This window comes from Schistosoma mansoni, chromosome 3 (genome assembly GCF_000237925.1).
Source record: "Schistosoma mansoni strain Puerto Rico chromosome 3, complete genome".
Taxonomy (NCBI): domain Eukaryota; kingdom Metazoa; phylum Platyhelminthes; class Trematoda; order Strigeidida; family Schistosomatidae; genus Schistosoma; species Schistosoma mansoni.
The window spans coordinates 11,381,092-11,403,817 of NC_031497.1; the positions used below are offsets into that span (position 1 = coordinate 11,381,092).

The 22,726-nt window shown below is 34.0% G+C and overlaps 1 protein-coding gene across 1 annotated transcript in view; it reads left to right on the forward strand.

Moving 5' to 3' along the window:
• Positions 1–5,559: 5,559 nt before the first annotated feature.
• Smp_105930 (putative programmed cell death protein 11 (pre-rRNA processing protein rrp5)) overlaps positions 5,560–22,726 on the forward strand; it is a gene marked incomplete at both ends in the record, with an annotated part of 35,376 nt that continues 18,209 nt past the window's right edge. The window contains 13 exons of the mRNA XM_018799213.1: positions 5,560–5,721; positions 5,757–6,027; positions 6,062–6,180; positions 6,216–6,389; positions 8,387–8,608; positions 9,591–9,712; positions 10,720–10,780; positions 13,097–13,243; positions 14,952–15,326; positions 16,152–16,214; positions 18,210–18,593; positions 19,137–19,455; positions 20,473–20,956. Of these exons, the coding sequence (XP_018651024.1) occupies positions 5,560–5,721; positions 5,757–6,027; positions 6,062–6,180; positions 6,216–6,389; positions 8,387–8,608; positions 9,591–9,712; positions 10,720–10,780; positions 13,097–13,243; positions 14,952–15,326; positions 16,152–16,214; positions 18,210–18,593; positions 19,137–19,455; positions 20,473–20,956 (2,903 nt within the window). The remainder of the gene's footprint in view (positions 5,722–5,756; positions 6,028–6,061; positions 6,181–6,215; positions 6,390–8,386; positions 8,609–9,590; positions 9,713–10,719; positions 10,781–13,096; positions 13,244–14,951; positions 15,327–16,151; positions 16,215–18,209; positions 18,594–19,136; positions 19,456–20,472; positions 20,957–22,726) is intronic.

Here is a 22,726-nt window from a genome sequence, read left to right on the forward strand (position 1 = left end):
ATATGATATACTAGCTGAATCAGATTTGGCCAAACCTGAGAATTTGTCGAATAATCTCTCAAAGTCATATCTTACAGGTACTTTTATTGTCGATTCTCATAATCATACTCCTGCGATACTAGCTGTTAGACCGTTGAATGTAACTGAGGAATCATCTCTTTCCGTGATCAAAAATCTCGTACATGGTACGTCACCCGATCTTGATGTGTTACGTCCATGGTTTCTGTCATTCTTCGCGGACATTATTTCATAATCCCTCACAGTTTTATTCAAAATATCTTTTCCAGATGCAACTACCCACGGACTGGTAAATTCGGGGTTTGGTAATAAATTCTACAAAGAGTGTGCTAATTCTTATCGGACACTGTGATGGTTACCAGTATACTGTCAACAGTACGTCGCTTCCATGTGAGCTGGAACAAAAGGCTAATGGGCAACAGTGAGTCATTACTTGATGGAAAATGCGGATTGAAACCGAACGGCTCCCGTAGGTTTCCAAGTGTTATGGTCAATTCTGTGCACTTTCAAACGCTTTTACCAACATATTTTCGGACTTCATACCCCACATATGTGAGACTTCACTCCGACATTGCAACCAACCAACTAACTATGGTGTTTATATGAATCAATTATTTCTTTATATTGATGACTGTTTTGATTTTAAATTTTAAATACAAATAGTTTTTGAATGAATTGCGTTATTGCTAGTTCATACTCTTAAACATCACACTAACATACGTCGTCTAGTGGATTTGTATATATTTATCGTTGAATGGGTGATCTTATATTGATACTCTGCATCTCATCTTTCAGTCCCATTCAGATTCAGCTGACCCCTAGGCTACAGGAAGGCGGTTCAAAAACCTCGATCAGATAAATTCCAAGGGACTTCTTTTGTCATCGAGTGATCGATGAAAAAAAGTTGTGTTCCAGGGTGCCATACTCGAGCACGTCATCTTCCCTACTACTTATCACTTTCAAGGAGTAGTTGAGTGCTCGTTAATAAAAATGCTGCTAGAATTAATGCATGACCACTGACCTATTATCCCCACTACTGACTGGGGTCCGATATAGTCGTACGAACCAAAGTTTACGACATTCAATTTCCCAGAATTTTTAATTTGTTCCGATAGTACTGATATTTTAGTTCTTTAATTCTCTCTAGCCTGTCCATCCTTACCAAAATTTCATTTCTAAGATGCTTATGAATAATAATAACAATAATAATATATATGATATACATTAATATTACGCAAGCCTGCATGGGTGTTGGAAATTGAGCAAGATGAGAGCAGAGTGCGAACTAAAAAAGCTGACAAAAAGATGTAATCAACGACTGAGAATCTGGATGAGAGCAGTAAGTTGGAAACTACAACAGTAAATTTATGATCAAGTTACTAGCAATGCTAACTTCCATGTCACTATTAGAAGTTAGTAACTTCTTTAAAATATGCTACTGTAAATGAACTTATTTCCAAGTTTTGACCTTTGTCCTTGAAAAACGATTAAAAATGACACCTTCCATTTTTTTTGCTTTAAGGAGACAGTTTAAGGGATTTGTGATTGAATACAAGAGACCAGAATTAGAATGTACCTATAAGCAGGATTATGAATGCGTCCTCGAGATAAATTACTCACAACGTGAGAATGCACAATAACATCTTAAAACAACCTTAGAAAGGAACCATCCGACGACATTAAACCAGAAAACTAGGTGAAAGTGTTGTAGAATTGAACGAATGCAAACGATACTTGGGTAAGAGTGAAGAGAGAAAGAAGAGCAACGTTCAGATCGACATCTGACAACAATGACTTTACATGTGCCGGCCAACTACGGGAAACACATCTTCATAATAGCATCTTAAAAGACCTATACTACCAACCATTAACAACTTAACCTCGAAATAGTTTGGAAGTTGCATACGTTTTATGACGAAGATGCTCATCAAATTTCTCTAGGACAGTTTAATAAATTGAAAAGTATAAAAGATTCGATGAAGATGTTGTAATTGGTTCCGCTCACGGTGCAAACGTGGAAAAGTAAGGGAAAATAATTAGCTAATATAATTGATGCAGGTACAAAATATTTTGACAAGTCATTACTGACAACTATTTTTTTCAGTCCAAATCTGGATGGAAATCAAATTTAATATAGATACTAGAAAGGTTCAAAGTTGTAACGTCAGGTAAGACTGGAACTCAAACAATCGTTACGCACTGTTCTAGATCCATAAAGCATCCTGCTACTGAAATACACCAAACAAAATGATCATGTTATGTGCTTACCATATTTGTAGTATGATGTGTGTAAAAACCATGGGTGTAAGTGCAAGGGAATACATATTTCATGTGGTTGGTGGGAAATCAGATGCGTGTCTCATCATGTATTTCCTAACAGTAGGATATAAAAAATGGTGGCAAATATCCAACTAGATACTGAGTGTCTTAGAAATGCAGATTGTCTTCAGTGTACAGCGGCGGTGTTTTTAAGTACAGATAAAGCGGTAACCCTCCCCATTTAAAAGAATTTCTACGACAGAAGAGAACTCACCGTTTACTTGCGTCCACCATCCACATTTAACCACATTTCGTTGTACGTTTCGACCAATTTATGCGAAGTTTCTGTTCCCCATGTTTCATATCGTAGTGATATTCATATTCTTACTCAGGTGTATTCTCTTATCATTTACTCTCTTTTATGAAATCAAATGTGTTTACATGAAATTGGTATGACATATGAATGGCATACATTACGGAATCTCCTCTTATTCACCTATATTTTAATGGTTTCGGGTGTCATGTATCTGATTTCAAAGCGACTTTTGTCATTTAGAAAGGGTTGGTTAGTACATCGTCGCTACTTATTTCTTTCGTTAGGATTCTGAACCCAGAGGAGTACTAAAAAGTTTAAATGTTACTCTGATATTTTTGATTATGGTTCGTATACGCCTTCAGATTGTATGGCATGTAGCCAAACACATTATTGAGAAGATCAAGAAGACTCCTTGAAAAAAGCGCTAAAAAGGTTCTGAAAACGCTGAGAAGCATCTCATCCAATCAGCATTCAATAGACGTCTCGACAGAAACATTTGTAAAGTGATAAGTCACATGTCGAGTTACGGAATGAATAATTTCCTATGCTGTTACCATCTCTAGTATCGTTCCAGAATTTTCTAGAAACCGAAGGCCATCCAAATTACTATAAAATCCATGGGTTTTCTGTACGTAAACGAATCTTTGGAGTAAAGCGTTTCTTCCTTATTTTGTACCTTTTCTCTCGTGTTCAAGTCGCTGTGTAGATTTAGCCTGGGGTTTACTAGAAGACCTTAGGAACCGAAACTAGCGTTCAATCGGAGAACCTTTCACCCCTCTCCAGCCACAATGTCGAGGAGTCATATAGTCCAGAAGATAGAAAACGGGTTAATGGTCAAGTCACGGCACTTACAATGTGTCATTATTTATTATAGGACTCAAGCATGAACAAACCTTCGGTATATAGCCATCAGCTAATAAAAAGTACAGTTCCTAACAATGGAGATACCTCCTTAAAGGTTTTGTTGTCATCGTAAGTATTATCAAAAGATTGTAAAGGGTTATTTGACTCTAGTTTAACCATTTGGTCAAACCCAAGTATATATACTATCAGTATACCAGCCGTTTAACTTATAACTGACGTCCACACTTTCAAATAATTCAGCATCATATCATTTCCTTTAATTTAGCTTTCACTTTCATGTGCTGGAAATGCTCTATTAACAGCGATTCACTTTGTAAATAAAGAAACCGTAGCATTTTTTGTAATTTTCCCCTCTGATCTGGGTGGTTTGGTTGTGGATCGTTCATCATTCTTCTAAACACCATCGACACAAGCTTTAATAGAAGTGAAGTACTTAGATTTTTCTACATATAATCCAAAGTCTGCCCTATCGGTCTCGATCTTGATTCGTTACTAATGACCTTTAACGTCCCATAATCTGTCTCTCCATTTTGATTGTATCTCCCTTGGATTTAATTTTTGATCCCACATTTGTCCGTTTTTTTCGTTAGTAGACAGATTTGCTCAACAATAACTTGGTGTCCTACTTCGTTTTACATGAACATTTTTCAAGATTCAAAATGTGAAAATTAAGCCCAGAAGCTTCTCATGTTGTATCTAAGATAAGACTTCTTGTAAACTGCCATGCATCATCCTAGTGTCCACCTTTTTACGTGGTATGCAGCGTAGTCGCACATGTTAAATGAACAAACACATTGTCATTAAGTTCAAACAACATTCAACCTTTCCAATCAATGTGTCTGATTCGTTTATTGAACTAACGGAAAAAATTACTATTTCATCCTAGTGGTGGATTTATGTATGTTAATCTGATAACAGAAATACAGTTTTAGGAATGAGGTATTGTAGAGATCCGAATCCAGAACAAATATACAGCGCCTAAATCGAACCTTGGGATGGAAACTTTAAAATCTACACACAACCTGTGTAGTGAGTCAGCATAGTTAGTTTTAGGATCCTCTGATCAATACGTAGGGCTTTCAGCTATGCAGATGTTACAACCTTTTCGACTTTTTAAACAGTGTTTGTTCATCCTAAACTCGAGTGATGCATGCGGGCGGCTAGCCTTTGAGCAAAGAAGGACAGTGAGCTGTGCGAAGAGTTTCAAAGAACCGAAATTGAACACGTTCTCAGGACCTCAAAAATCCTATATGACGAGAAACTGGTTAAACATAACTTACTTTCCTTGTCATATAGAAGAATCTTAAATGTATTCATCACGCTTTTCGACTTACCTACTGATAAATTTGCATCTGACGTACCTTTAATTTTCCTGTCTTCTGAAACATAGTTTGATAGTGTAGTGAATAAGAACATGAGTGCAGACAATCGAATGTATTTAAGTTTGAAATCACAGAATATCTCAATGAAATATGAAAACCGTATGGTAAACAGTTAATTTGCAAACCATCAAACAATTGTCTCAATCTTGAACGTTCCTTCTGCAAATGACAGTCCACCGTCCCCGATTACTATTGTTCATTCATTTTCACACTGATTTCATTTCGTTCCCATTCTTTCGTTATCTATCTTCTATTGAAATACATTCAATACCAGACCATCGTTATATACTACTTATGTGTATATAAGTGACCTACAACACAATAGGACACTATATAAACGTTCACAAGCCCATTATAAACTACTCGTCAGTTAACTAACGATTTTCCCATTGAATCGTGAACTACTGAAACTTGTTACCTCAACATGTAGTTGAAGCTAAAGCCGTCAACACTTTAAAAGGAAAGTTGGCGATAGATCACTATTGCAATTGTCGTGAATTAAAACAGATGATCTATTTCAATTTCACGGCCAGCTTATTATCAATCACAAATAGCTCATTGGTACATAGTCGTTGCAAAAAACCATACCAGGTTTTTTCAGAACACTGAAAGCATGCTGACCTACGCGCCGCACTCATATACAGACCGGTCACTTTTAAGCCTTTCAAGGTCGTACGAGACAAACGCGGTGGGTTTGGATATAGGTTTTACCATATCAGCATGCAGAATGAAACGTTGGCTTTGGGAGTTATAAAGTCTGTTCAGAAACTTTACCTCGAGGTACAGTTACCCCACGGATTTTTGGGCCGAGTTAATATTTATGATGTGAGTGACAAGTATACTGAACTTTTGAGAGAATCTGCAGAGTCTGGTATCATACAGGTAAATGATAGATTAGTGACCACCTCCATCTGTAGGATGATCTTGTTGAACTTTCGGATATGTTCAAAGTTGGTCAGACTGTGAGATGCTTTATTAAGGAGGCTGATAATAGTCGTGGGAGTGGCTCAACTAAAAGATATATCGTCTCATTAAATCCGAAAATGGTGAATAAAGCTGTGATATCCAAGAATGTTAAACCTCATATGGTATTTGTCGGGTCTGTCGTTAGCGTGGAGGATCACGGGTATATAGTAGATCCTGGTGTTGCTAGGATGAATTGTTTCTTACCTAAGGACCAAGTTGATGGTTTGTCTTATATTGACTTTTTTAAAATTTTCAGTTAACCTTGATATTGGCAGTTTGATTCCCTTTACTCCACATGTGTCAGATCCTCTGGTGAATAGTAGCTCCAAACGAGTTTTGAAAGTAACCACTCGTTTGGATTCAACTTTATCTGTGGTTGGCATTCATTTATTGAGTTTCATTGTATTTAGTTGAGTCCTGATTCTCGTGTAAACTTTGACTGCATGCTTCCTGGTACCTGTCTCCATGCTTCAATTGTCAAGAAGGTTACATCGACCTTAGTTGCAGAGTTTTCAGAATATTTTGTTTCAATCTCGCGCACTCACTACATCGGAAACAAAGAAGATTATCAAATAGGAGCCAAAGTAATTTTTTGAACTAATTTACAGTTTTCGATTAAGCTATAATCATTGATAAGTATATCACAAAATAAAAGTGAATACCTATGACCCATTTCTATTGAAATCAACAGCTTATAACAAGTTAACTGTCAAGCCGTTATGGTCTATGATTATGTATTAATTATTTCAGATGATTGAGTTTAATAAATCCCTGGTTCTACAGATAAGGGAGATCCTGCCAATAAATCTCCTTTCGGTATTGTGAAAGATGAATAGTTGAACTTTGCTAATTGATGTCACGCCATTTTCCCCTGCATCTACGTTTGTAACTTACAGAATTAAACATTGTGCTACATTCAATTTGCGCTATATATCACTACCATTTAAGTCATTTGTGATGGTTGAGTTGTGGATTCTCCTTAACTGTGTTGCGACAAGTATTGTTAGTGAGATACTTAGTTTTGGGATAGATTTTCCATTTCACTGTTCGAAATTAGTGAAATCCCTACGGTTCCAATACATCGCATCTTCTGCTTTTTGGATTCGTGAATTGTTGACAGATTTCCTGCTAACTGTTAGTACTCTCTAAACAGCTTTTACCTCCTTGTATAGGTTTCGTTTTCATATTACGAATCAGTATTTGTAGCATAGTTAAATAAGGGGTTCTCTATACGTGTGACTTAAATGTTCTTTGAACTCCAGTAGCATTGAAAGTAAGTGAATCTATCTTTAGGTATCGGAGCTTTAAAAAAACAAGTCTTTCCGTAATTACCAATGTGGCTGGAATCCTAGGCTAGTATTCATTCAGCATTTATTTAATATTCAGGATGAGAAAATCTTAAAAACGGGCTAGTTTCATACATGAACGCCAACGTGCTAGCCACATATTTACCTAGGGATATAAAATGGGGGTATTTACCGACCCTCCATATCACGTGTTTTCTACAATCTGACGAGAGGCCCGACCTAGTTAGTACAGTAGTGTGATATCTGCTGGCTATGTTGTAGCACTAAAGACACGTCATTTTGTATTATGGAGTTAAGTAATTGTTTATGGAATATTTTCATGCAACCTGATAGCACTTTAATGTATGCTTATAATATCCACTATCGCTATTCCTTATCTTTGGTATAGACATGTATTCATTTGTCGAAATGTATTCTAGTTAATACTAAGTGTGATATAGCATAATTTGCCAGGTTAAATTAACCACAGTTTTGTAAGTATATTGAGTTAAAATCTATAACTGTTTGTGATGTGTTCCGTAAATCAACAGTATAAGCTAATGGTATAAGACTGGCCCGTGCTGGTAGTTTAAGAATAGACATTGGAGGGGTTGGGCATATTGTTATTTCTCTTAGGCGCAGCGCATAAATCGTAGTGACTTGGTTGCAGACAAAATCTCAGGTAGGAAGTGGATTTATCAAGAGTTGGTAGCTGCGTTGGCAAGATGCTTTACTTTATTCGACACTTAGTTCCTTGTTATTCATATTCTCATGAAAATTCCCTTCCTAGGACATATTTCGTAACAAGACCGATGTTGCAATATACATGCTCTTAGACCGCACTTACCATTTAGATATGTTCACATCCATCCTACCATGAGTCAAATATCTTAACTGGTAAACCATAAGCCTTTGTATTCCGAGTATAGGAGGAAGTCGATTATTTTTCCAGAGTTCACAAGTCTATCTCGGTTGTATACTTAGAAAATAGATGTGTGGCAATAAATATTACGTAAAGTCCATCTAAACTTTTTCTAAAAATAAAAGCAATGAATAATTTTGTTGCTTATTCGCTAATTTACAATGATACATTAATTTTCCATCTTGGCTCTTATAAATTGAAATGGTTTTTCTCTACGGTCAAACATTTATTAAAATGGAACTATTGCAAAAATAGTTTTCAGAACCATGTTTAATTCCCATAAATTATGTGTTCATTGCTCACTTTTCCGAGTAACATGATGACTGCTTCTCGTACTAGGTTTTTTCTGTCCCCTTTCTTCATGTATTTTTAGGTTTTTGTTTGTATCATATTGGTAGATCCCAGTACAAAACAATTGACGGGCTCTCTTCTTCCTCATCTAGTCAATCCGATCCCTTCCGTTCTCAACATTTCGGAGATGCTCTCTAAGTGTCCTGTTGGTACACGTTTCTCAGGTTCCTTGGTAGAGCGTGTAAATAAACGCGCTGTTCTTGTCAAATTACCTAAAACAAATGGACTCAAAGCAGTTATCAGAGTATGTTAAGCAATACTGGTTGGTAATGTTTTTCTCATTAAACCTGATACTTTTTAAATAATTCAATAAACCTTCAAATTTTTAAACGGTTATATTAGAAAGTAAGGCAAAAAGTTACTCTAACGAATAACTCCTTTGGATTGTTATTGTAAAATATTACAATGAAAGTTGCATAAACGTTCCAAATTCTTCAAATTTTCAATATGATTAAATGTAGCGACCCATATTTCTTTACAAACTAAGGGACTAAATGTTCTGTTGCTTACACAATTTATTCGCAAGGAAGCCAAGTCTGATCGGACGAACTTCTACCAAGTTCTTGTTTCCAGGTCAGTACAGATGGATGTACCAGGACTAAATAAACCAGTCTATTGGTCATACTGTGTGTGCAAAATAGTCATGTAAACTTGTAGTAGGTTAACAACATCTTGTGTCACTTACGTAGTTTCATGAAGTCAGGCTTCTAGTATATCTAAAGTATACCATATATTAAGTAATAGAGAAGATAATTCAACAGATTACTCAAGTTGGCTAACGTAAGTTTTGTCTATGTATTTTTACATGACTACATCATAGTAGTAGTTACAGATTCTCTAAAAATATAGATTGTGGGTTTCCAGGCTTTTCACCTGTTATCTGACTGAAACTTCGTTGTACGTAGTTCCCACTGAAGTGTAGTTCGAGATGTCGTGCTAAAGAATTTACTCAATTTTTGTCTTTGGAATAATTTATTCGAACCATTTGATTAAAACGTATTGGAAACTTTTACACTGAAATTCAGCACTATGAATACCGACTTTAATTACAACCCAAGTTATTGGTTATTAAAATTGAATTTTCCTAATACTCGTCCACATATACAACTCCTAGCCCTCATTGATTTATGACATTTTTCAGTACTTTAATATATCTACCTAGCATATGTGTCGCTAAATTAAAGTTTAGCGCATTAATATATTTTTAATCCCTCGTCTCTTTTTAGATACCTAAAACAGGGACAAAAAATAACGAAAATTTCAAGTCACTAGTTGTTGGATCAAAATTGACATGCCGTATAACTGATCATGACTTTTTAGAGAACGTAGCTGTAGCTACAACAAACAAGTATGGAATTATGTTGATATGATTATAATTTCTTATTTTAGTAAGATTTACTTTTCGTAGTGTCCTTAGGATAATGTGACTTTTATACTGAGGTGTATAGTTTATATGATATGATTTTGTCTTGTTATTCTTTCTATACATGTACATAGAAATTGGAAATCTTCAATAAGTATATGAATACTTACGAAACTGCCCTTAACCGTGAATTTTCACCAATCAGTTACTAATTTTGATAAAGTACCTTTGTTTAGCTGGTTAGTGTATAAATGCATGAAATTCTACTGAGTTTTATCAAAAGAATAGTTTTAAAAGTTTTGATGTAAAGAAATCTCAACGAAAGTTTATTAATTAACGAGTCTTCATTAGTAAAACAATTTTTTAGTTATGTCTAATTTTCTTTCTAAGCATGCTTTCCTTTTCTCATTTAGTCAAATAGTTTATAACAGAAGTTTTATTCGGGTGCAATTAGTTTGATCTCAAATTGATTTACCTGCTCTACAAATTGTCCAAATCGTTGTCTTATTTTCTATCGACCGTGGTTTTTTCAAAGTGAACCACACACCACATTAGATGATCATTTAATAGGTGGTTAGAGCTTCTCTTAACATGTGTATGTTTTGCTTGTAATTTGGATATAACCATATGACAAAGCTCGCAACATTTACAAGTTTTTTGATTTCGTAAAACTAATCATTAGATAAGTAAAAGTAGAAATCCTCATAATTATGGTTTTTGTTTTCAGTAGGATTTCGTTTTGTATTAAAATATTTATAGACTATCTGTTTTTGGAAGGTTCGAAATCCACTCCACTTTGGTCTGGGCAACCAAGTGGTATCATTCACTCTGACACTTGATATGACTCACACCAAGTACCTGGTGAATGAGCTGATTTAAAATGTTTTCATAGAATACGATTTTATTTATTTCCGTTATGTAACGTGGACTAAACATATTTTTCTACTTTCCCCTTTCTCAAACACTTTATACTAAACTCTTATCGATTTTAGGAAACTGTTGAGTTTACCGTTTTTGTCTCTTCATGAACTGAAACCTGGGAATAAAGTGTCGGTAAGTATTTCTCAGTTTTATCCGTATTTGATCAATACAACTTTCTCTAAGCATACATAACCACATTTTAGTTGAGAATCATTCCTGTCAATGATTTTATCAGAAATATGTTGATTTGAATTAACTGATAGAAATTGACTGAAGTTATATTTTCATACAAAGTTTTGTTAATGGGTACTTTATGTTTGATAGAAATTGAATGTTCAGACTGAATATAAGACAATAAGTTATGCCTTGAATGCGTGAAAAAGAAATGGTTTAGCCAATGAATGTCAAGTCATAGGGAGATTCGTTAACTTCCCACTGATATTGTGTCATAAAAATTGAAATCTTTATTTCAAAGGGTTAATCATAATCATCAATTAATAGAAAAATTCTAAAAACTTATGAGTATTGTGCCGAACTTTTCTCCTACCTTGAGATTCTTCACTCCAGATATCACAGTGAACGCATTACTAATTGGGTAATAGGTGTGAACTTTGTCCAGTGTGACGTTTTAAGTTTAATGTTTTTTGTATCGATTCAGTATAAACTTCTTTTATGTGACAGGTGTGAACTTCCGTTCAGTGTAATAGTTATATTTTCTGCATCAATTTAGATGAATTGTATTTAGAGTGTGGTATTATAATGTATGAAAATTAGTATATAAATGATTTTATTTAGGTTTTCGGAGACGTATTTTTGAAAGCCAGTAAATCTTTATTGCACCAGTCTTTAGTGTTCTTCGCGTTGTGGGAATTGCAATGGTTGTTCTGGATAGTGAAGTATAAGTTGTACGACCGCAGATCCAACAGAGTCGATACTTGCATAACAGTGACAACACGTGAACATTAACTAGAGTGACCACTAGATAGTACAGTGACAGCCTGCATACAACACTTACCTTTACATAATGGGTTTTTACCAAATTGATCCTCACTGATTACGATGGAGCAATGACTCATGGTTAAGCTTTTCGGCTTTTAATAATTGTATTGCATGTTTGAATCCTAATTTTTTCTACTATTTTCGCTACTGTGGGATTAGTCTTGATAGCTGTATCTCGCTGTACTAATATGGTGTGGCAATTTGAACCAATTCATGTGTATCAGGTTCTATGTTACGTATGACTGACTCAAACTCTGCTTATTATTTACTATTTATTTATTTAAGCACAAACATTGGTACAGAGGCACCAAATATATATGCGCCACACAAATTCGATGTGTGAAAGCTGAAATACTGCCCGGGCGCCCAAACCGAAGCAGGTGGTTTTCTTAGGGTGCCACTCCCCCATCCTTTGACTTAGAGGTCTTATCCACAAGGCAGTGGAGCAACTTTGCGAGATGCAGTCCCAGGGTAGCTGGTCACCAACAATAGGTTCATACGCCATTTTCCTCTCAGGATTCAGGAGTCGATATGCACTATTGGTCTTGAATAAGGGTTTTTCAACTCTCCTAAATGGATCCTCCATACCCCCCAATAGGGTTGAAGCGCCGGACATTCGCTTGTCGTCCTCGCAATTTCGCAAACAACACCCCCGCCGTGAGAAGTAAGTAAGTAAGACTTCCGTGGCATTGGTTGTATGCATCTGGTCGTTTGAAGGCATTTTGAAATGGAGAGCGGACTTTCTTCACCCTCGGCCATATGTTAATCTAGGTAGTCAGGTAGTATTTTGATGTGCACTACTTGTGCGGACAGACATAATTAGTATATAGCAGGCATCAAAAGTAGCATACTTACCAACAGAGGAGTGAAATAAAGAGAAGAGGGCGGAAAACGAAGAGCAATCGGAATAACATCAGGATCGGAAGAATCTTGAAGTATGTAAAGGACAAATAAAGGAAGATATGCAAATGATGTATTTAATGTATGATTTTCATATTTCACAAAGCTACTGTTTGAGGTCGCATATGGCAACAAGTTAGTTTTCCGCACTTGACTTTTTATTCACTACAGTATCCCCGGCCTTTGAACCGAAAAGTTTGACTCAAAGCTGAGTACATGGACACTTACCAAGTCCCATTGGTTAATTACTTGAAACTTGATAAACCGATAAATCTCTTTTATTTATTCGTCTTTCAATAGCATTGATTAGTTACTGTCAGTCTCTATTTTTAAAAAAGGCACATTCATAACTTATTTTAACTGCAGAATGTTAATACCGGTTTTCATTTGGTTCTAAGTAATCCATATACTTGCTTAAAGTTAGTCAACTGTTTGTTTAACCTTATTAGATCAAGATGCCGTTTTTCTAGTAAGATACATTAAATATGTTGTGTTACATGGATCACGCATATATATATAGACGTAATTGTTTCTCTTCACCATCTATAGGCTACCGTTAAGCGTTATTCAAAAACTGGTATTGTCGTCCATCTAGAAGGTCGAATTCATGGACTTATACCTTATCTACACACAACTGATATTAATCTTAAGGATCATAGAGAGAAATTTAAAGCAGGAGAGAAAGTTTCTTGTTTAGTAAGTTTATTGTTGTTTATTTACGTTTTATTCTTGTAAATTTATGTTAGCTTCATGTGTATACATATTTCTAATTAAAGATGATTAGACCTTGTTATTTCAGGCGCTGTTTAGATTACAATGCAGATTTGCTGCATACATTAAATTAGTTGTGAACTTACAATTCAACAATAAAAATTCTTTTGCACCTATCCAATTAATTGCAGCTGAATGCAGTCGAATTACCTAGAAATCTTCGGATACAACGCTTTACAATGTACAGTAAAAAAATTAAGATAAGTAATAAACCAACAGTTTTTCAGTGACTTGAAGAATTACTTTCCACACACAATAGTTGTATCACTTCTGATATGAAATGATTCCCCGTATTGCTGATGCATGTATGCAGGCTTTGATTTTGAGTAAATCTATCTTTTTGAGATGTTCCTGGAACCCTGTTGAAGAGAGTCACGGTTTACTGAAAGATTCTACTACTTTACACCAATTTCATACTTCTATATTGTAAGGATGGCTCGTTGGTAAACTCTAGGAAGCCTCAAGAAGCCCAGAAAGAGCCGAAGACATTCCATCCAATCACTGCTAGGGGAATATTCTAGAATGTCGACGTGTAGCTTCCCTATTGTATGGATAAGAATGACCCCCTATGTGCCTATTGGTTGTCCGAAATAATGATTTACTTTCAACCAAAAACTATAAATACATGAGATTTCTGTACTATATTTTGACACTGTTGTGGGGAATAAACTTCCTACTTACAAGTCTTCTGTCTTCTCTCTTGCGACGTTGCGGGATCGATCGTTCAAGTAGTCTAGTAGTACGCGGCATAGTAAGAATCAAAGCTCTAGATATAACATATATCGTAAGCAGATTTTTAAAACCAAGATCGTTGTGTGATCACGAGAAATGATGTGTGTAAAGCGTCTCCAGTTTATATGTCGTGTCTCAAATCAGTCTCAAAAATTGCCTTCCACCGAGTTCAGATACGAGCATCGTCCAAATACTACCTCTGAATGCAACGTTACAGTGAAAAGGATCATGAAGTTCAGATTCGTGAAGAATTTTCATCTCAGAATAGTTTGGTTTTGAAAACTCTGTACATTCACCTAATTTTTGTAGTGAGTGTCGGTTGCCTCACAATGAAATTAAAGATTACACAGAATAACATATACTGCTTCGGCTACAATAATATTTCAATATTACTGGCACATACAATTCTACTAATATCCAATTACCTGAACGTTTATATTCATCACGTAGTTACTATTAATGATGAATCAAAGCTTAAGATCCTTCCAAACTTCCAAAATATACTTTCTTTATAGATGGTTCAAAACATATGTTCAACAACTCACTGTATTTGTTTCTGTATATATCGTATATTACTTACCGATGAAATAATGTCATTTCCGCAATGGAATTTACTCTTTTTTTTACTTTTTTTTTAATAGATATAGATCATTAATGCATCTATAGATAAGTTTTAGAACTGCTAGAAAAGCTTTGTTGCTATGTAAAGTAGATATCAATTATAAGTGTAGTAGTTTTTTATGACTGTGGTCGTAGGTCACCTGTTGACTGAATTTGTTTCCGGTTTTTAATCAGGTGATTTATCTTCGCTTTATCCGCAGCCCATTAACTGGTTTTGAAGAAAAATTAATGTGCGATATTTTCAAGCTAATTGTTCACTTTCCTCTTTGTTATACTTTAGGTTTTACAACTTGACGAATGTGCCAATAAATTGATTTTAACCGCAAAACCGGGCTTATTAAATGCTGAACTTCCAATATTTGGAAGTCACGAAATGTATTCTGCACTGAAAAATGGCAATAATAATCAACTATTGATTGTAGGGTTTATTGTTAAGGTTAGCGAAAAAGGCTTACTCATTTCTGGTTTGGATAATATTCGTGGATGGATACCTAGACGTGAAACTGGACTAGCTGATGAAGATATTTTACAGACAAACTTTTACCGTGGACAAGTACTGAAGATGAAATTTAAACGTGAGATTAATATTTCGTCAGAAAATGAAGTAGAAAAAGATAGTCGAAATATACGTTCAAAGTATATGCTTTCTTTAAAGGTACACTTTGTTTTGTTATTTGTGAACTTTTCTTAGCTTAATTGTATACGGATGTCATCACTGACATATATATATATATATATGTACGCCACTATAAACTGTCTCTTATACCTGAATAAATTGTGTCATTAAATTACACGAATCGAACGATGTAGGGCTTAATATTTCTTCTTGATACATAGTTTGAAATTATCATCCAACGTTGATTCATCAAATAATGAAAAATGCAGATATTCCCTACAGAGTAATCAAACATTTCTATACACTCATTACTAGTATTATTTTAACAATCAGAGTAGAAATACTTGCCTATACTACTAATGATTTATTTTTTGTTGCTTTCAATATAGATGTTTATAAGCAACAATCCTTATCTACACTCTTTGTAAGATTTTATGAAGAATTAAAAGATATTGTGACATGTGGTAACATTTGTAACTGAGATTTTTCTCTCTTAAGTGAAATCATGTGTGAATTTTGCCGAAATCTACATCAGTGTTACTCTAGATAACCAAATATATCGGTCTATTTATGTTAGTGGGTTCCGCATGTAAGTTGATATCAAGCGAATCCAGAGACCCTTTCTGACCTAACTGCAGCTAAATTAAATGTAACGACAATCATAAATAAATCATATAGCTAGTAGTTCTCATAATGATATACAGATGTACTGGCAAAAAATCGAATACCAAATACCACTTAGTTTTACTAGTGTTTAACTTGAAATGGTTGTGACAAATAGTCTCACTATTTTTCGTAATTTTCTAAGATAAACAATAATTTAACTCGTAAAATAAAATGAAATTCATCTTTGTTTAATTCTAGTTCCATTCTAAGAAAACTAAAAACATGCAGTCGATATTTTTGAACTCTGTGCAAATTGGTCAGGTAAGATTAATGTTTTTCAAAACAGGATATCTTCATCGTTGTTAATAGTTGATAGCCCTGTCCCAAATGTTAAGTTGCCTTGCTTTTGACTACAAATCATCTTGATTAACAGTTGGGAAAGTATTTATTTACATTTGCCACTGTGAAGTACCGATTCATTACTATGTACTAACAGCTTTTTCGAAACGAGTAAAAATGGTTTAATATTTTTTTAAAAAGTTCAAAAGTAAGAACTCGAACAACACTACAAACATTATTATTACATTCAAACTTCCCTAGGACTTCTATTTAGTGTGACATTCTACTAAGATATAACATTTTCATCTTACGTACAAACACACATGTAGACTAACTGTTTGGTGTCCTCGTGATTATCATTACCAATGTTTTGTGGCTAGGTGGCATGCCTCAGAATTGTTCACATTGGCCTAGGTGCATTTACTCTTTGTTTTTCCCTAAAAGCTGAGTTCTGAAGTCTCCTTACACTTTTCTATACATAGTTTTTTCAATAACTACTCATACCATTACTATTTGTACTACTTTGAGACTAATCTTGATAATTTTATCTCGGTATGCTTATGTGGTATGGCAAATTAAACCGATTCACTTGTGTGTCAGGTTCTACTTTGCACGTGAACTGACTGACAACCATTCCGAAGACAAGCTGGCAAAACGATAAAGAAATTGACAGTTAGCAGTTAGTTTTGATGAGTATTATGCTTTATATATTCTCTTTAAAAGTAAACTCTTGTTATGTCAGTTGCTCTATGCTCAGTTATATAATATTGAAAAAATTTTTCAGTGATTGTAGATATAAAAACTACTATTTACATTGGTTTTTGTTTGATTCTATTATGTGGGACATTGCAAAGTGGGAATAACGGTCATATATTGTTATAACTTGTGGCCGAGTGGATGCCTTGTTAACGTATGATGTGATAAGACCGCCAATCAGAGAGCAGCGAATTATCGATTGGAACAGTGACACACGAAAACCGTACGAGCAGTCTACAGTACGTATCGGTCCTGCTTCTGCCTAGCCCAGCCAGTTAAGTCCAGAACAGGCTCTGCGGGATGAATCATTATATTTCATATACCAGCCAAACTGACCACATCGTACCAATAAAATAGAAAATAACATTACAAGATTTAGCCAAATGTGGCTGTGAATGTGGAGGTAGTAATTAATAGACTAGGGATAACTGAAGAATGGTAAGTTGTATAATAATAGTTTATAGTTCAAAATAAATCTCATGATAAGGGGAACATGAATACAAATAGTTTAGTTATTTAGCAATTATACGGTAAAAAATGTATGCATAATATTGGTTCATAAATAGATCACAAAGTTACCATTCATTATTCTTATCGGGACATAACATATATAAACTTCACATCATGAAATTAAGTTTAAACTTATAACCTTAGTAGAGTGTTCAAACTACTGAGCGTCAACTGAAATTATTTCTGTTCAAAGGATCAACTCATTTCAAGTTAGCTAAGACTAGCATACCCAATAATCCCCATTTATTTTCAGATGCTGGTTTTTAAAACACCACATCACATTCATAGATAGTCTTGATTTATTTTTCACTGGCTTTGACTTGAATCTCGACTTACCACTAAATAATAGTCCCTAAGTATACCGATACCTTTTAATCTATATACACTACCCCATGGCTATTTAATCCCTACTTAGCGCTTGATGAGATGAAGTTTCGAAAATAAATTAATTTAAAGTTGTTTTAAACGTTAGTAAGTAAATTCTGGTAATTTCAGCTATCCTCCAATGTCATGAATTTCCAATTTATTTCCTGATCCATTTGATTAAACTCCAGGTATATTACATACCCGGGGATACCTAAAACAGTTTACTTCTTTCAATAATAATTGTCAATATTTTGCTTAATCGAAGGCTTTTTTTTTATATAACAACGATATCACTATTTCACTATCTGTCAATGGCTATCGTCTCTCATTTAATTTGATTGTTAGCTTTTCAGGGCTACTGTAAATCAAGTACAGGACACTGGAATATCGCTTAACCTTTATGACAAAAACATCAACGATACTGTCACACCTGTGCTTGGTACAGGATTTCTATCATTTAGTCAATTATCTGATTATGAATCAAATCAACAACTTCTAAGTCGATATATAAAAAATATAAAACCTGGTTCTACACTTGATTGGAATCATTCTGCGCGTAATGTAGTCGTTATTGATAAAGGAAAACAAACTGTCATTTTATCTGCTAGACCAACATTAGTTCAAGCAGCTAGTGATTTGAAAACAAATATTAATATTGATGTTGATATGGTAGATTCAGAAGCATCTGACAAAAGGCCTGGTTTCCTAAGAACGTTTGATGAATTACAAGTAAGTCGTGTTTTGTGCGCTCTATACATCATTTTATTTGTCAGTCACTACGATGTCCAAGTTTCGCTGTCTCTTTTTCTCATGATATACCAGGTTATTGTGCATTGAAAACTGTGTAGCTGGAGTTGCTTATGATTATATACTAGCTGTCGAGGTTACCATTTCTTTTATCAACTCAAAAAGACGAGCAAAACAACAGATAAATAAGAGGTGTAACACAAAAATGACCTATGTTTTGTAAGGAAATAATAAATACCTTAATATTTATATCAAATTAAAAAGGAAATTTGCTTTCACAAAAGCCATTAACTTTGTTTTATCTTTATCTATTGAAAATGTTATAAAACCCTGGATAATATTATAACAATTCAAATGATAATGGTTCCCCCTCAGTTGTTTAATTTAATTTAACTTTTATTGTTTACTTACTGATTCTCAGTCAAAATGCAGTTGTCCTTTGGCGTTATAGCCTGAAATCGCGTTTTTCTCTCACTACATTTTCTAAATATTATTTTTTGTTCTGTTCATTCGTGTTTGTAATAGGTTGGTAGTCAATGGTTTGCATGGGTTTCACATCACAAGGACTATGGTGTCTTTGTTCACTTTCCTGCTGGAATTTATGGTTTGGCACCGAAGCATCTTTTATCCGACTTTCGTACTCAATCTAATACAAACTGGACTGAATTGTTTCCAGTTGGTGCAACCGTAATTACCAAGATCGTTGAAGTTACTCCTGAAAAATGTCATTGCTTGATAAGCTTGAAAATGTTTGACATATACAATGCTAAAGAATATTATGTGGGTGGGGCGATACAATCAATAAACTATTATTTAACTGAAAGGGAATGGATTTCACAGAAACGTAAGGAAGAATTTGTTTCATAAACCACTAAAAAGAGTTAAAGGGAGTATATAATAGCATATATATATATATTCTGAAACTAATAATTGCAGATGTAGATAGTAATATTAAATGTAGAAGATACATGTGGTATTAGATTGTTTGGAGCGTTTTAGTTCAAAATTTATCTAAGTAGTACATTTTTCACATGTATGCTGCAATAAAAGAAGTACTAATTTGTTTTATATGGACATCCTGTTGATATATGAACAGTGTATTTAAGGTCGTTTCCAGTGCCATAATGGATTGATTATAGTCATCTACAACTAGAGAAAATAAAATGGAAACAGAAACCACGGAACAATAAAAGGTCAATAAGTTAGTCACTCAGGTCTATCATAATACATGTATTAGGTTTTTTCATGATCTACTGTTCGGGTTAAATATTATTCAAATTAGTTAATGTTACCTGAGACCATGTTAGTGTATAGTATCTGCAGGTAGTGAGGTCTAATTAATGAGGCCAGTGGTAAAAACACAAATATACCATAATCTCACTTGTGGAATGAGATATACTTGCAGATGTAAGCACATTTAAGATATTTTCAGCGAAGTAAGCAAAAGATGAGAGTGATTTTATTTAACGGACAGATTGTGGTGAATTATTTCAGAGTCTCAAAAAATTACTGGTAAAGTAATTCATATAGATAGAGGATTTAGAATGAGATTGTTTTACTAGTGACAAACAGTTACGGATGCTGTAACTAAGAGTTTCTGCATATTGAATTGCTTCATTGGTTATAGATAATTTATTAAGTATTTTGGAGAAAAATACCAGATTTAGTTTGAGTCTTCTCTTCCATAAAGGGTTGAGTCTAAATTTATCCCCTCTAGATTTACAATTTAAGGTATAATCAGTCCCAATAATTCGAAGTATATATATATATATATAACTCCATTCTCTCATTGAATATACCTTTATCTCATTATTTTTAAGCAAATTTCCTATTCATTTACTTGATTCACCCGATATCTTAGACGAACTATTAGGCTCTTTTCGTATTGGTGATCATGTTCATTTCAAAGTTGAAGGATTGGATAATTCTGTAATTTTTGGTAAGGCAAGTAAACTATCAGAGAAGAATCCCACTAAGCAACAAATATGGGTGCCAGCTATGGTGTATGTGGCAAATTCAAATAATATGGACTATGTAGTTTCTCAGACGTACTCAGGCATTGTATGCTTTATTGATCATGAACAATCACGGTTGGAAATTGTCTTATCCTCCTGGTTGGTGAACAGTATAAATACAAGGAAAGAGAATATATCTAGTTCTTTAAAACAGAAACAACAAATATCGTCTGTTGTACTGGCATGTCGGAGTCGTGACATAGTTGTTCTTGGTTTACGTGGTCATGCAGCTGGGCTGTTAAGTGTTGTACCAGCAAGACGTACATTTAATGATGTAGTGGGTGGGAATGCTTGGGTTGTTGGTCAACGAAATAAAATAACTTTTAGACAGTGAGTAAATCTTTAGTGTACATGTCTATGTCAATATTTTTCAATGTTTTAGATATTTTTACGACAATGGTTATCATTTTCATAGATTACTAAGAAATTTTGATTAGGTTTTGTTGAATGCTCATAACTATCCCAGAAATTTAAAGCACAAAATTCATTGATACTGGCCACTCATTTTCTGGAATATCTCTATAATACATCCACTAGTCTTTTTCAGTATGTTGTTAGATTGCTGAGTGGCTGTGTATAAATAAAATGAACGTTATCTGATTAGCAAAGTGAAATTATCCTATTTTTATTTTTTCGGTCGGAATCGGAAGTAATGTGTATGAAAGTATTTCAAAATCTTGGATCTCTCAACTTTTGGAAAAATATCAATCAAATGAAACTTTCTTTGAATCCTTTATAAAAAATTTACTTAATAGATGCTTAGATAACTAGATTAACAGAAATGTGTAACACTATCACTTGCTTCTTTTAGTGAATTGACATAAGAAACTCAATAAACTTGATGGTTATATTTTCCACCATACCTTATCCTACTTATAAGTAGTGGAGAACGTCTACTTGATAATTTTATTGTTATATCGGTGAACACACTTTATTTAGATAAAATTATATATATATATATATTCAATATTTCCTTTATTAATAGTAGCGAGATACTTAGCGAATTTATATTCACACATTAAATGATTTTCATATCTGAACACTGAGCAATAAGAGATGAATAAGTGCTAACATTCATTGATCAAAAAACTACTAATGAAATCATAACTACAAATCATTGCTTCTCTGCAATTTATGATTAGTGTAACACTTTCTGATGTGAAAAAATCATTGTTACACTATTGTTCTCCATGTTTTACACTGTGAAGGTATATCCCCTATTTGTAAAGACCCGGCTTATATTCGACAACAATTATTTTTCGTAAGATATTTTATCTAATTATCTTCCCTTATTTTGATGTTATTACTGATTCGTTTCACCACAGTGATATATATATATATATATATATATATATATATATATATATATATATAAAAGTACAAAGGGTGTGGGCTAATAATGGTATTTTCGTAATGACTATTGTACTGGATGTGAACGTTTTATTCATTTTAAAATGATTTTCTTATTGCCTCTGGCTTCTGTCCAACTTATCTAGGATACTAGAAATAGAAGTATGGTGTCGGGAAAACACTATAAAGTTTATTAGATCCCTATTGACAATCTTCGGAGGATCCTTGAGCTCCTTATTGAGCATTTTGATAGAGAAGTTAACTGATTTGTAGTAGCTTTTCGTGAGCAAAAGCAATCTCAGGTTCTGCGTTGTGTATGACTAACTGACTGACTCTCTAGGCTCTCATAGATCGACTTTCCTTGTTCATAACTATTGTCTCTCAATAATTGCTTATCTATGATATTAACGTGCTTTCTGCATATGTTTTTTCAGATGTTATGTATTATACAATTCATTCTACTAGTTATTTTTGTTATCTGGAACAATTTTCCTACATAGTAAATATTTACATGATTTAATTAGATGTACTAAATAAATTGATCAGTATTGCGTAACTGAATCCTATGAAAATGAAGTCCGCTATTATTTCGATAGTGTAAGAAGAAGACGAAGATTATCAGAACTATGTGATATATCAGCGCAATACAGTTCCAGTCTAGTTGACGTTTTTTTTTTTATATAAAAGTTCTTTAAAATTATATTTGTGTTCATAATGTTCGAAAAGTATTGTGCTTGTTTATTAACATAT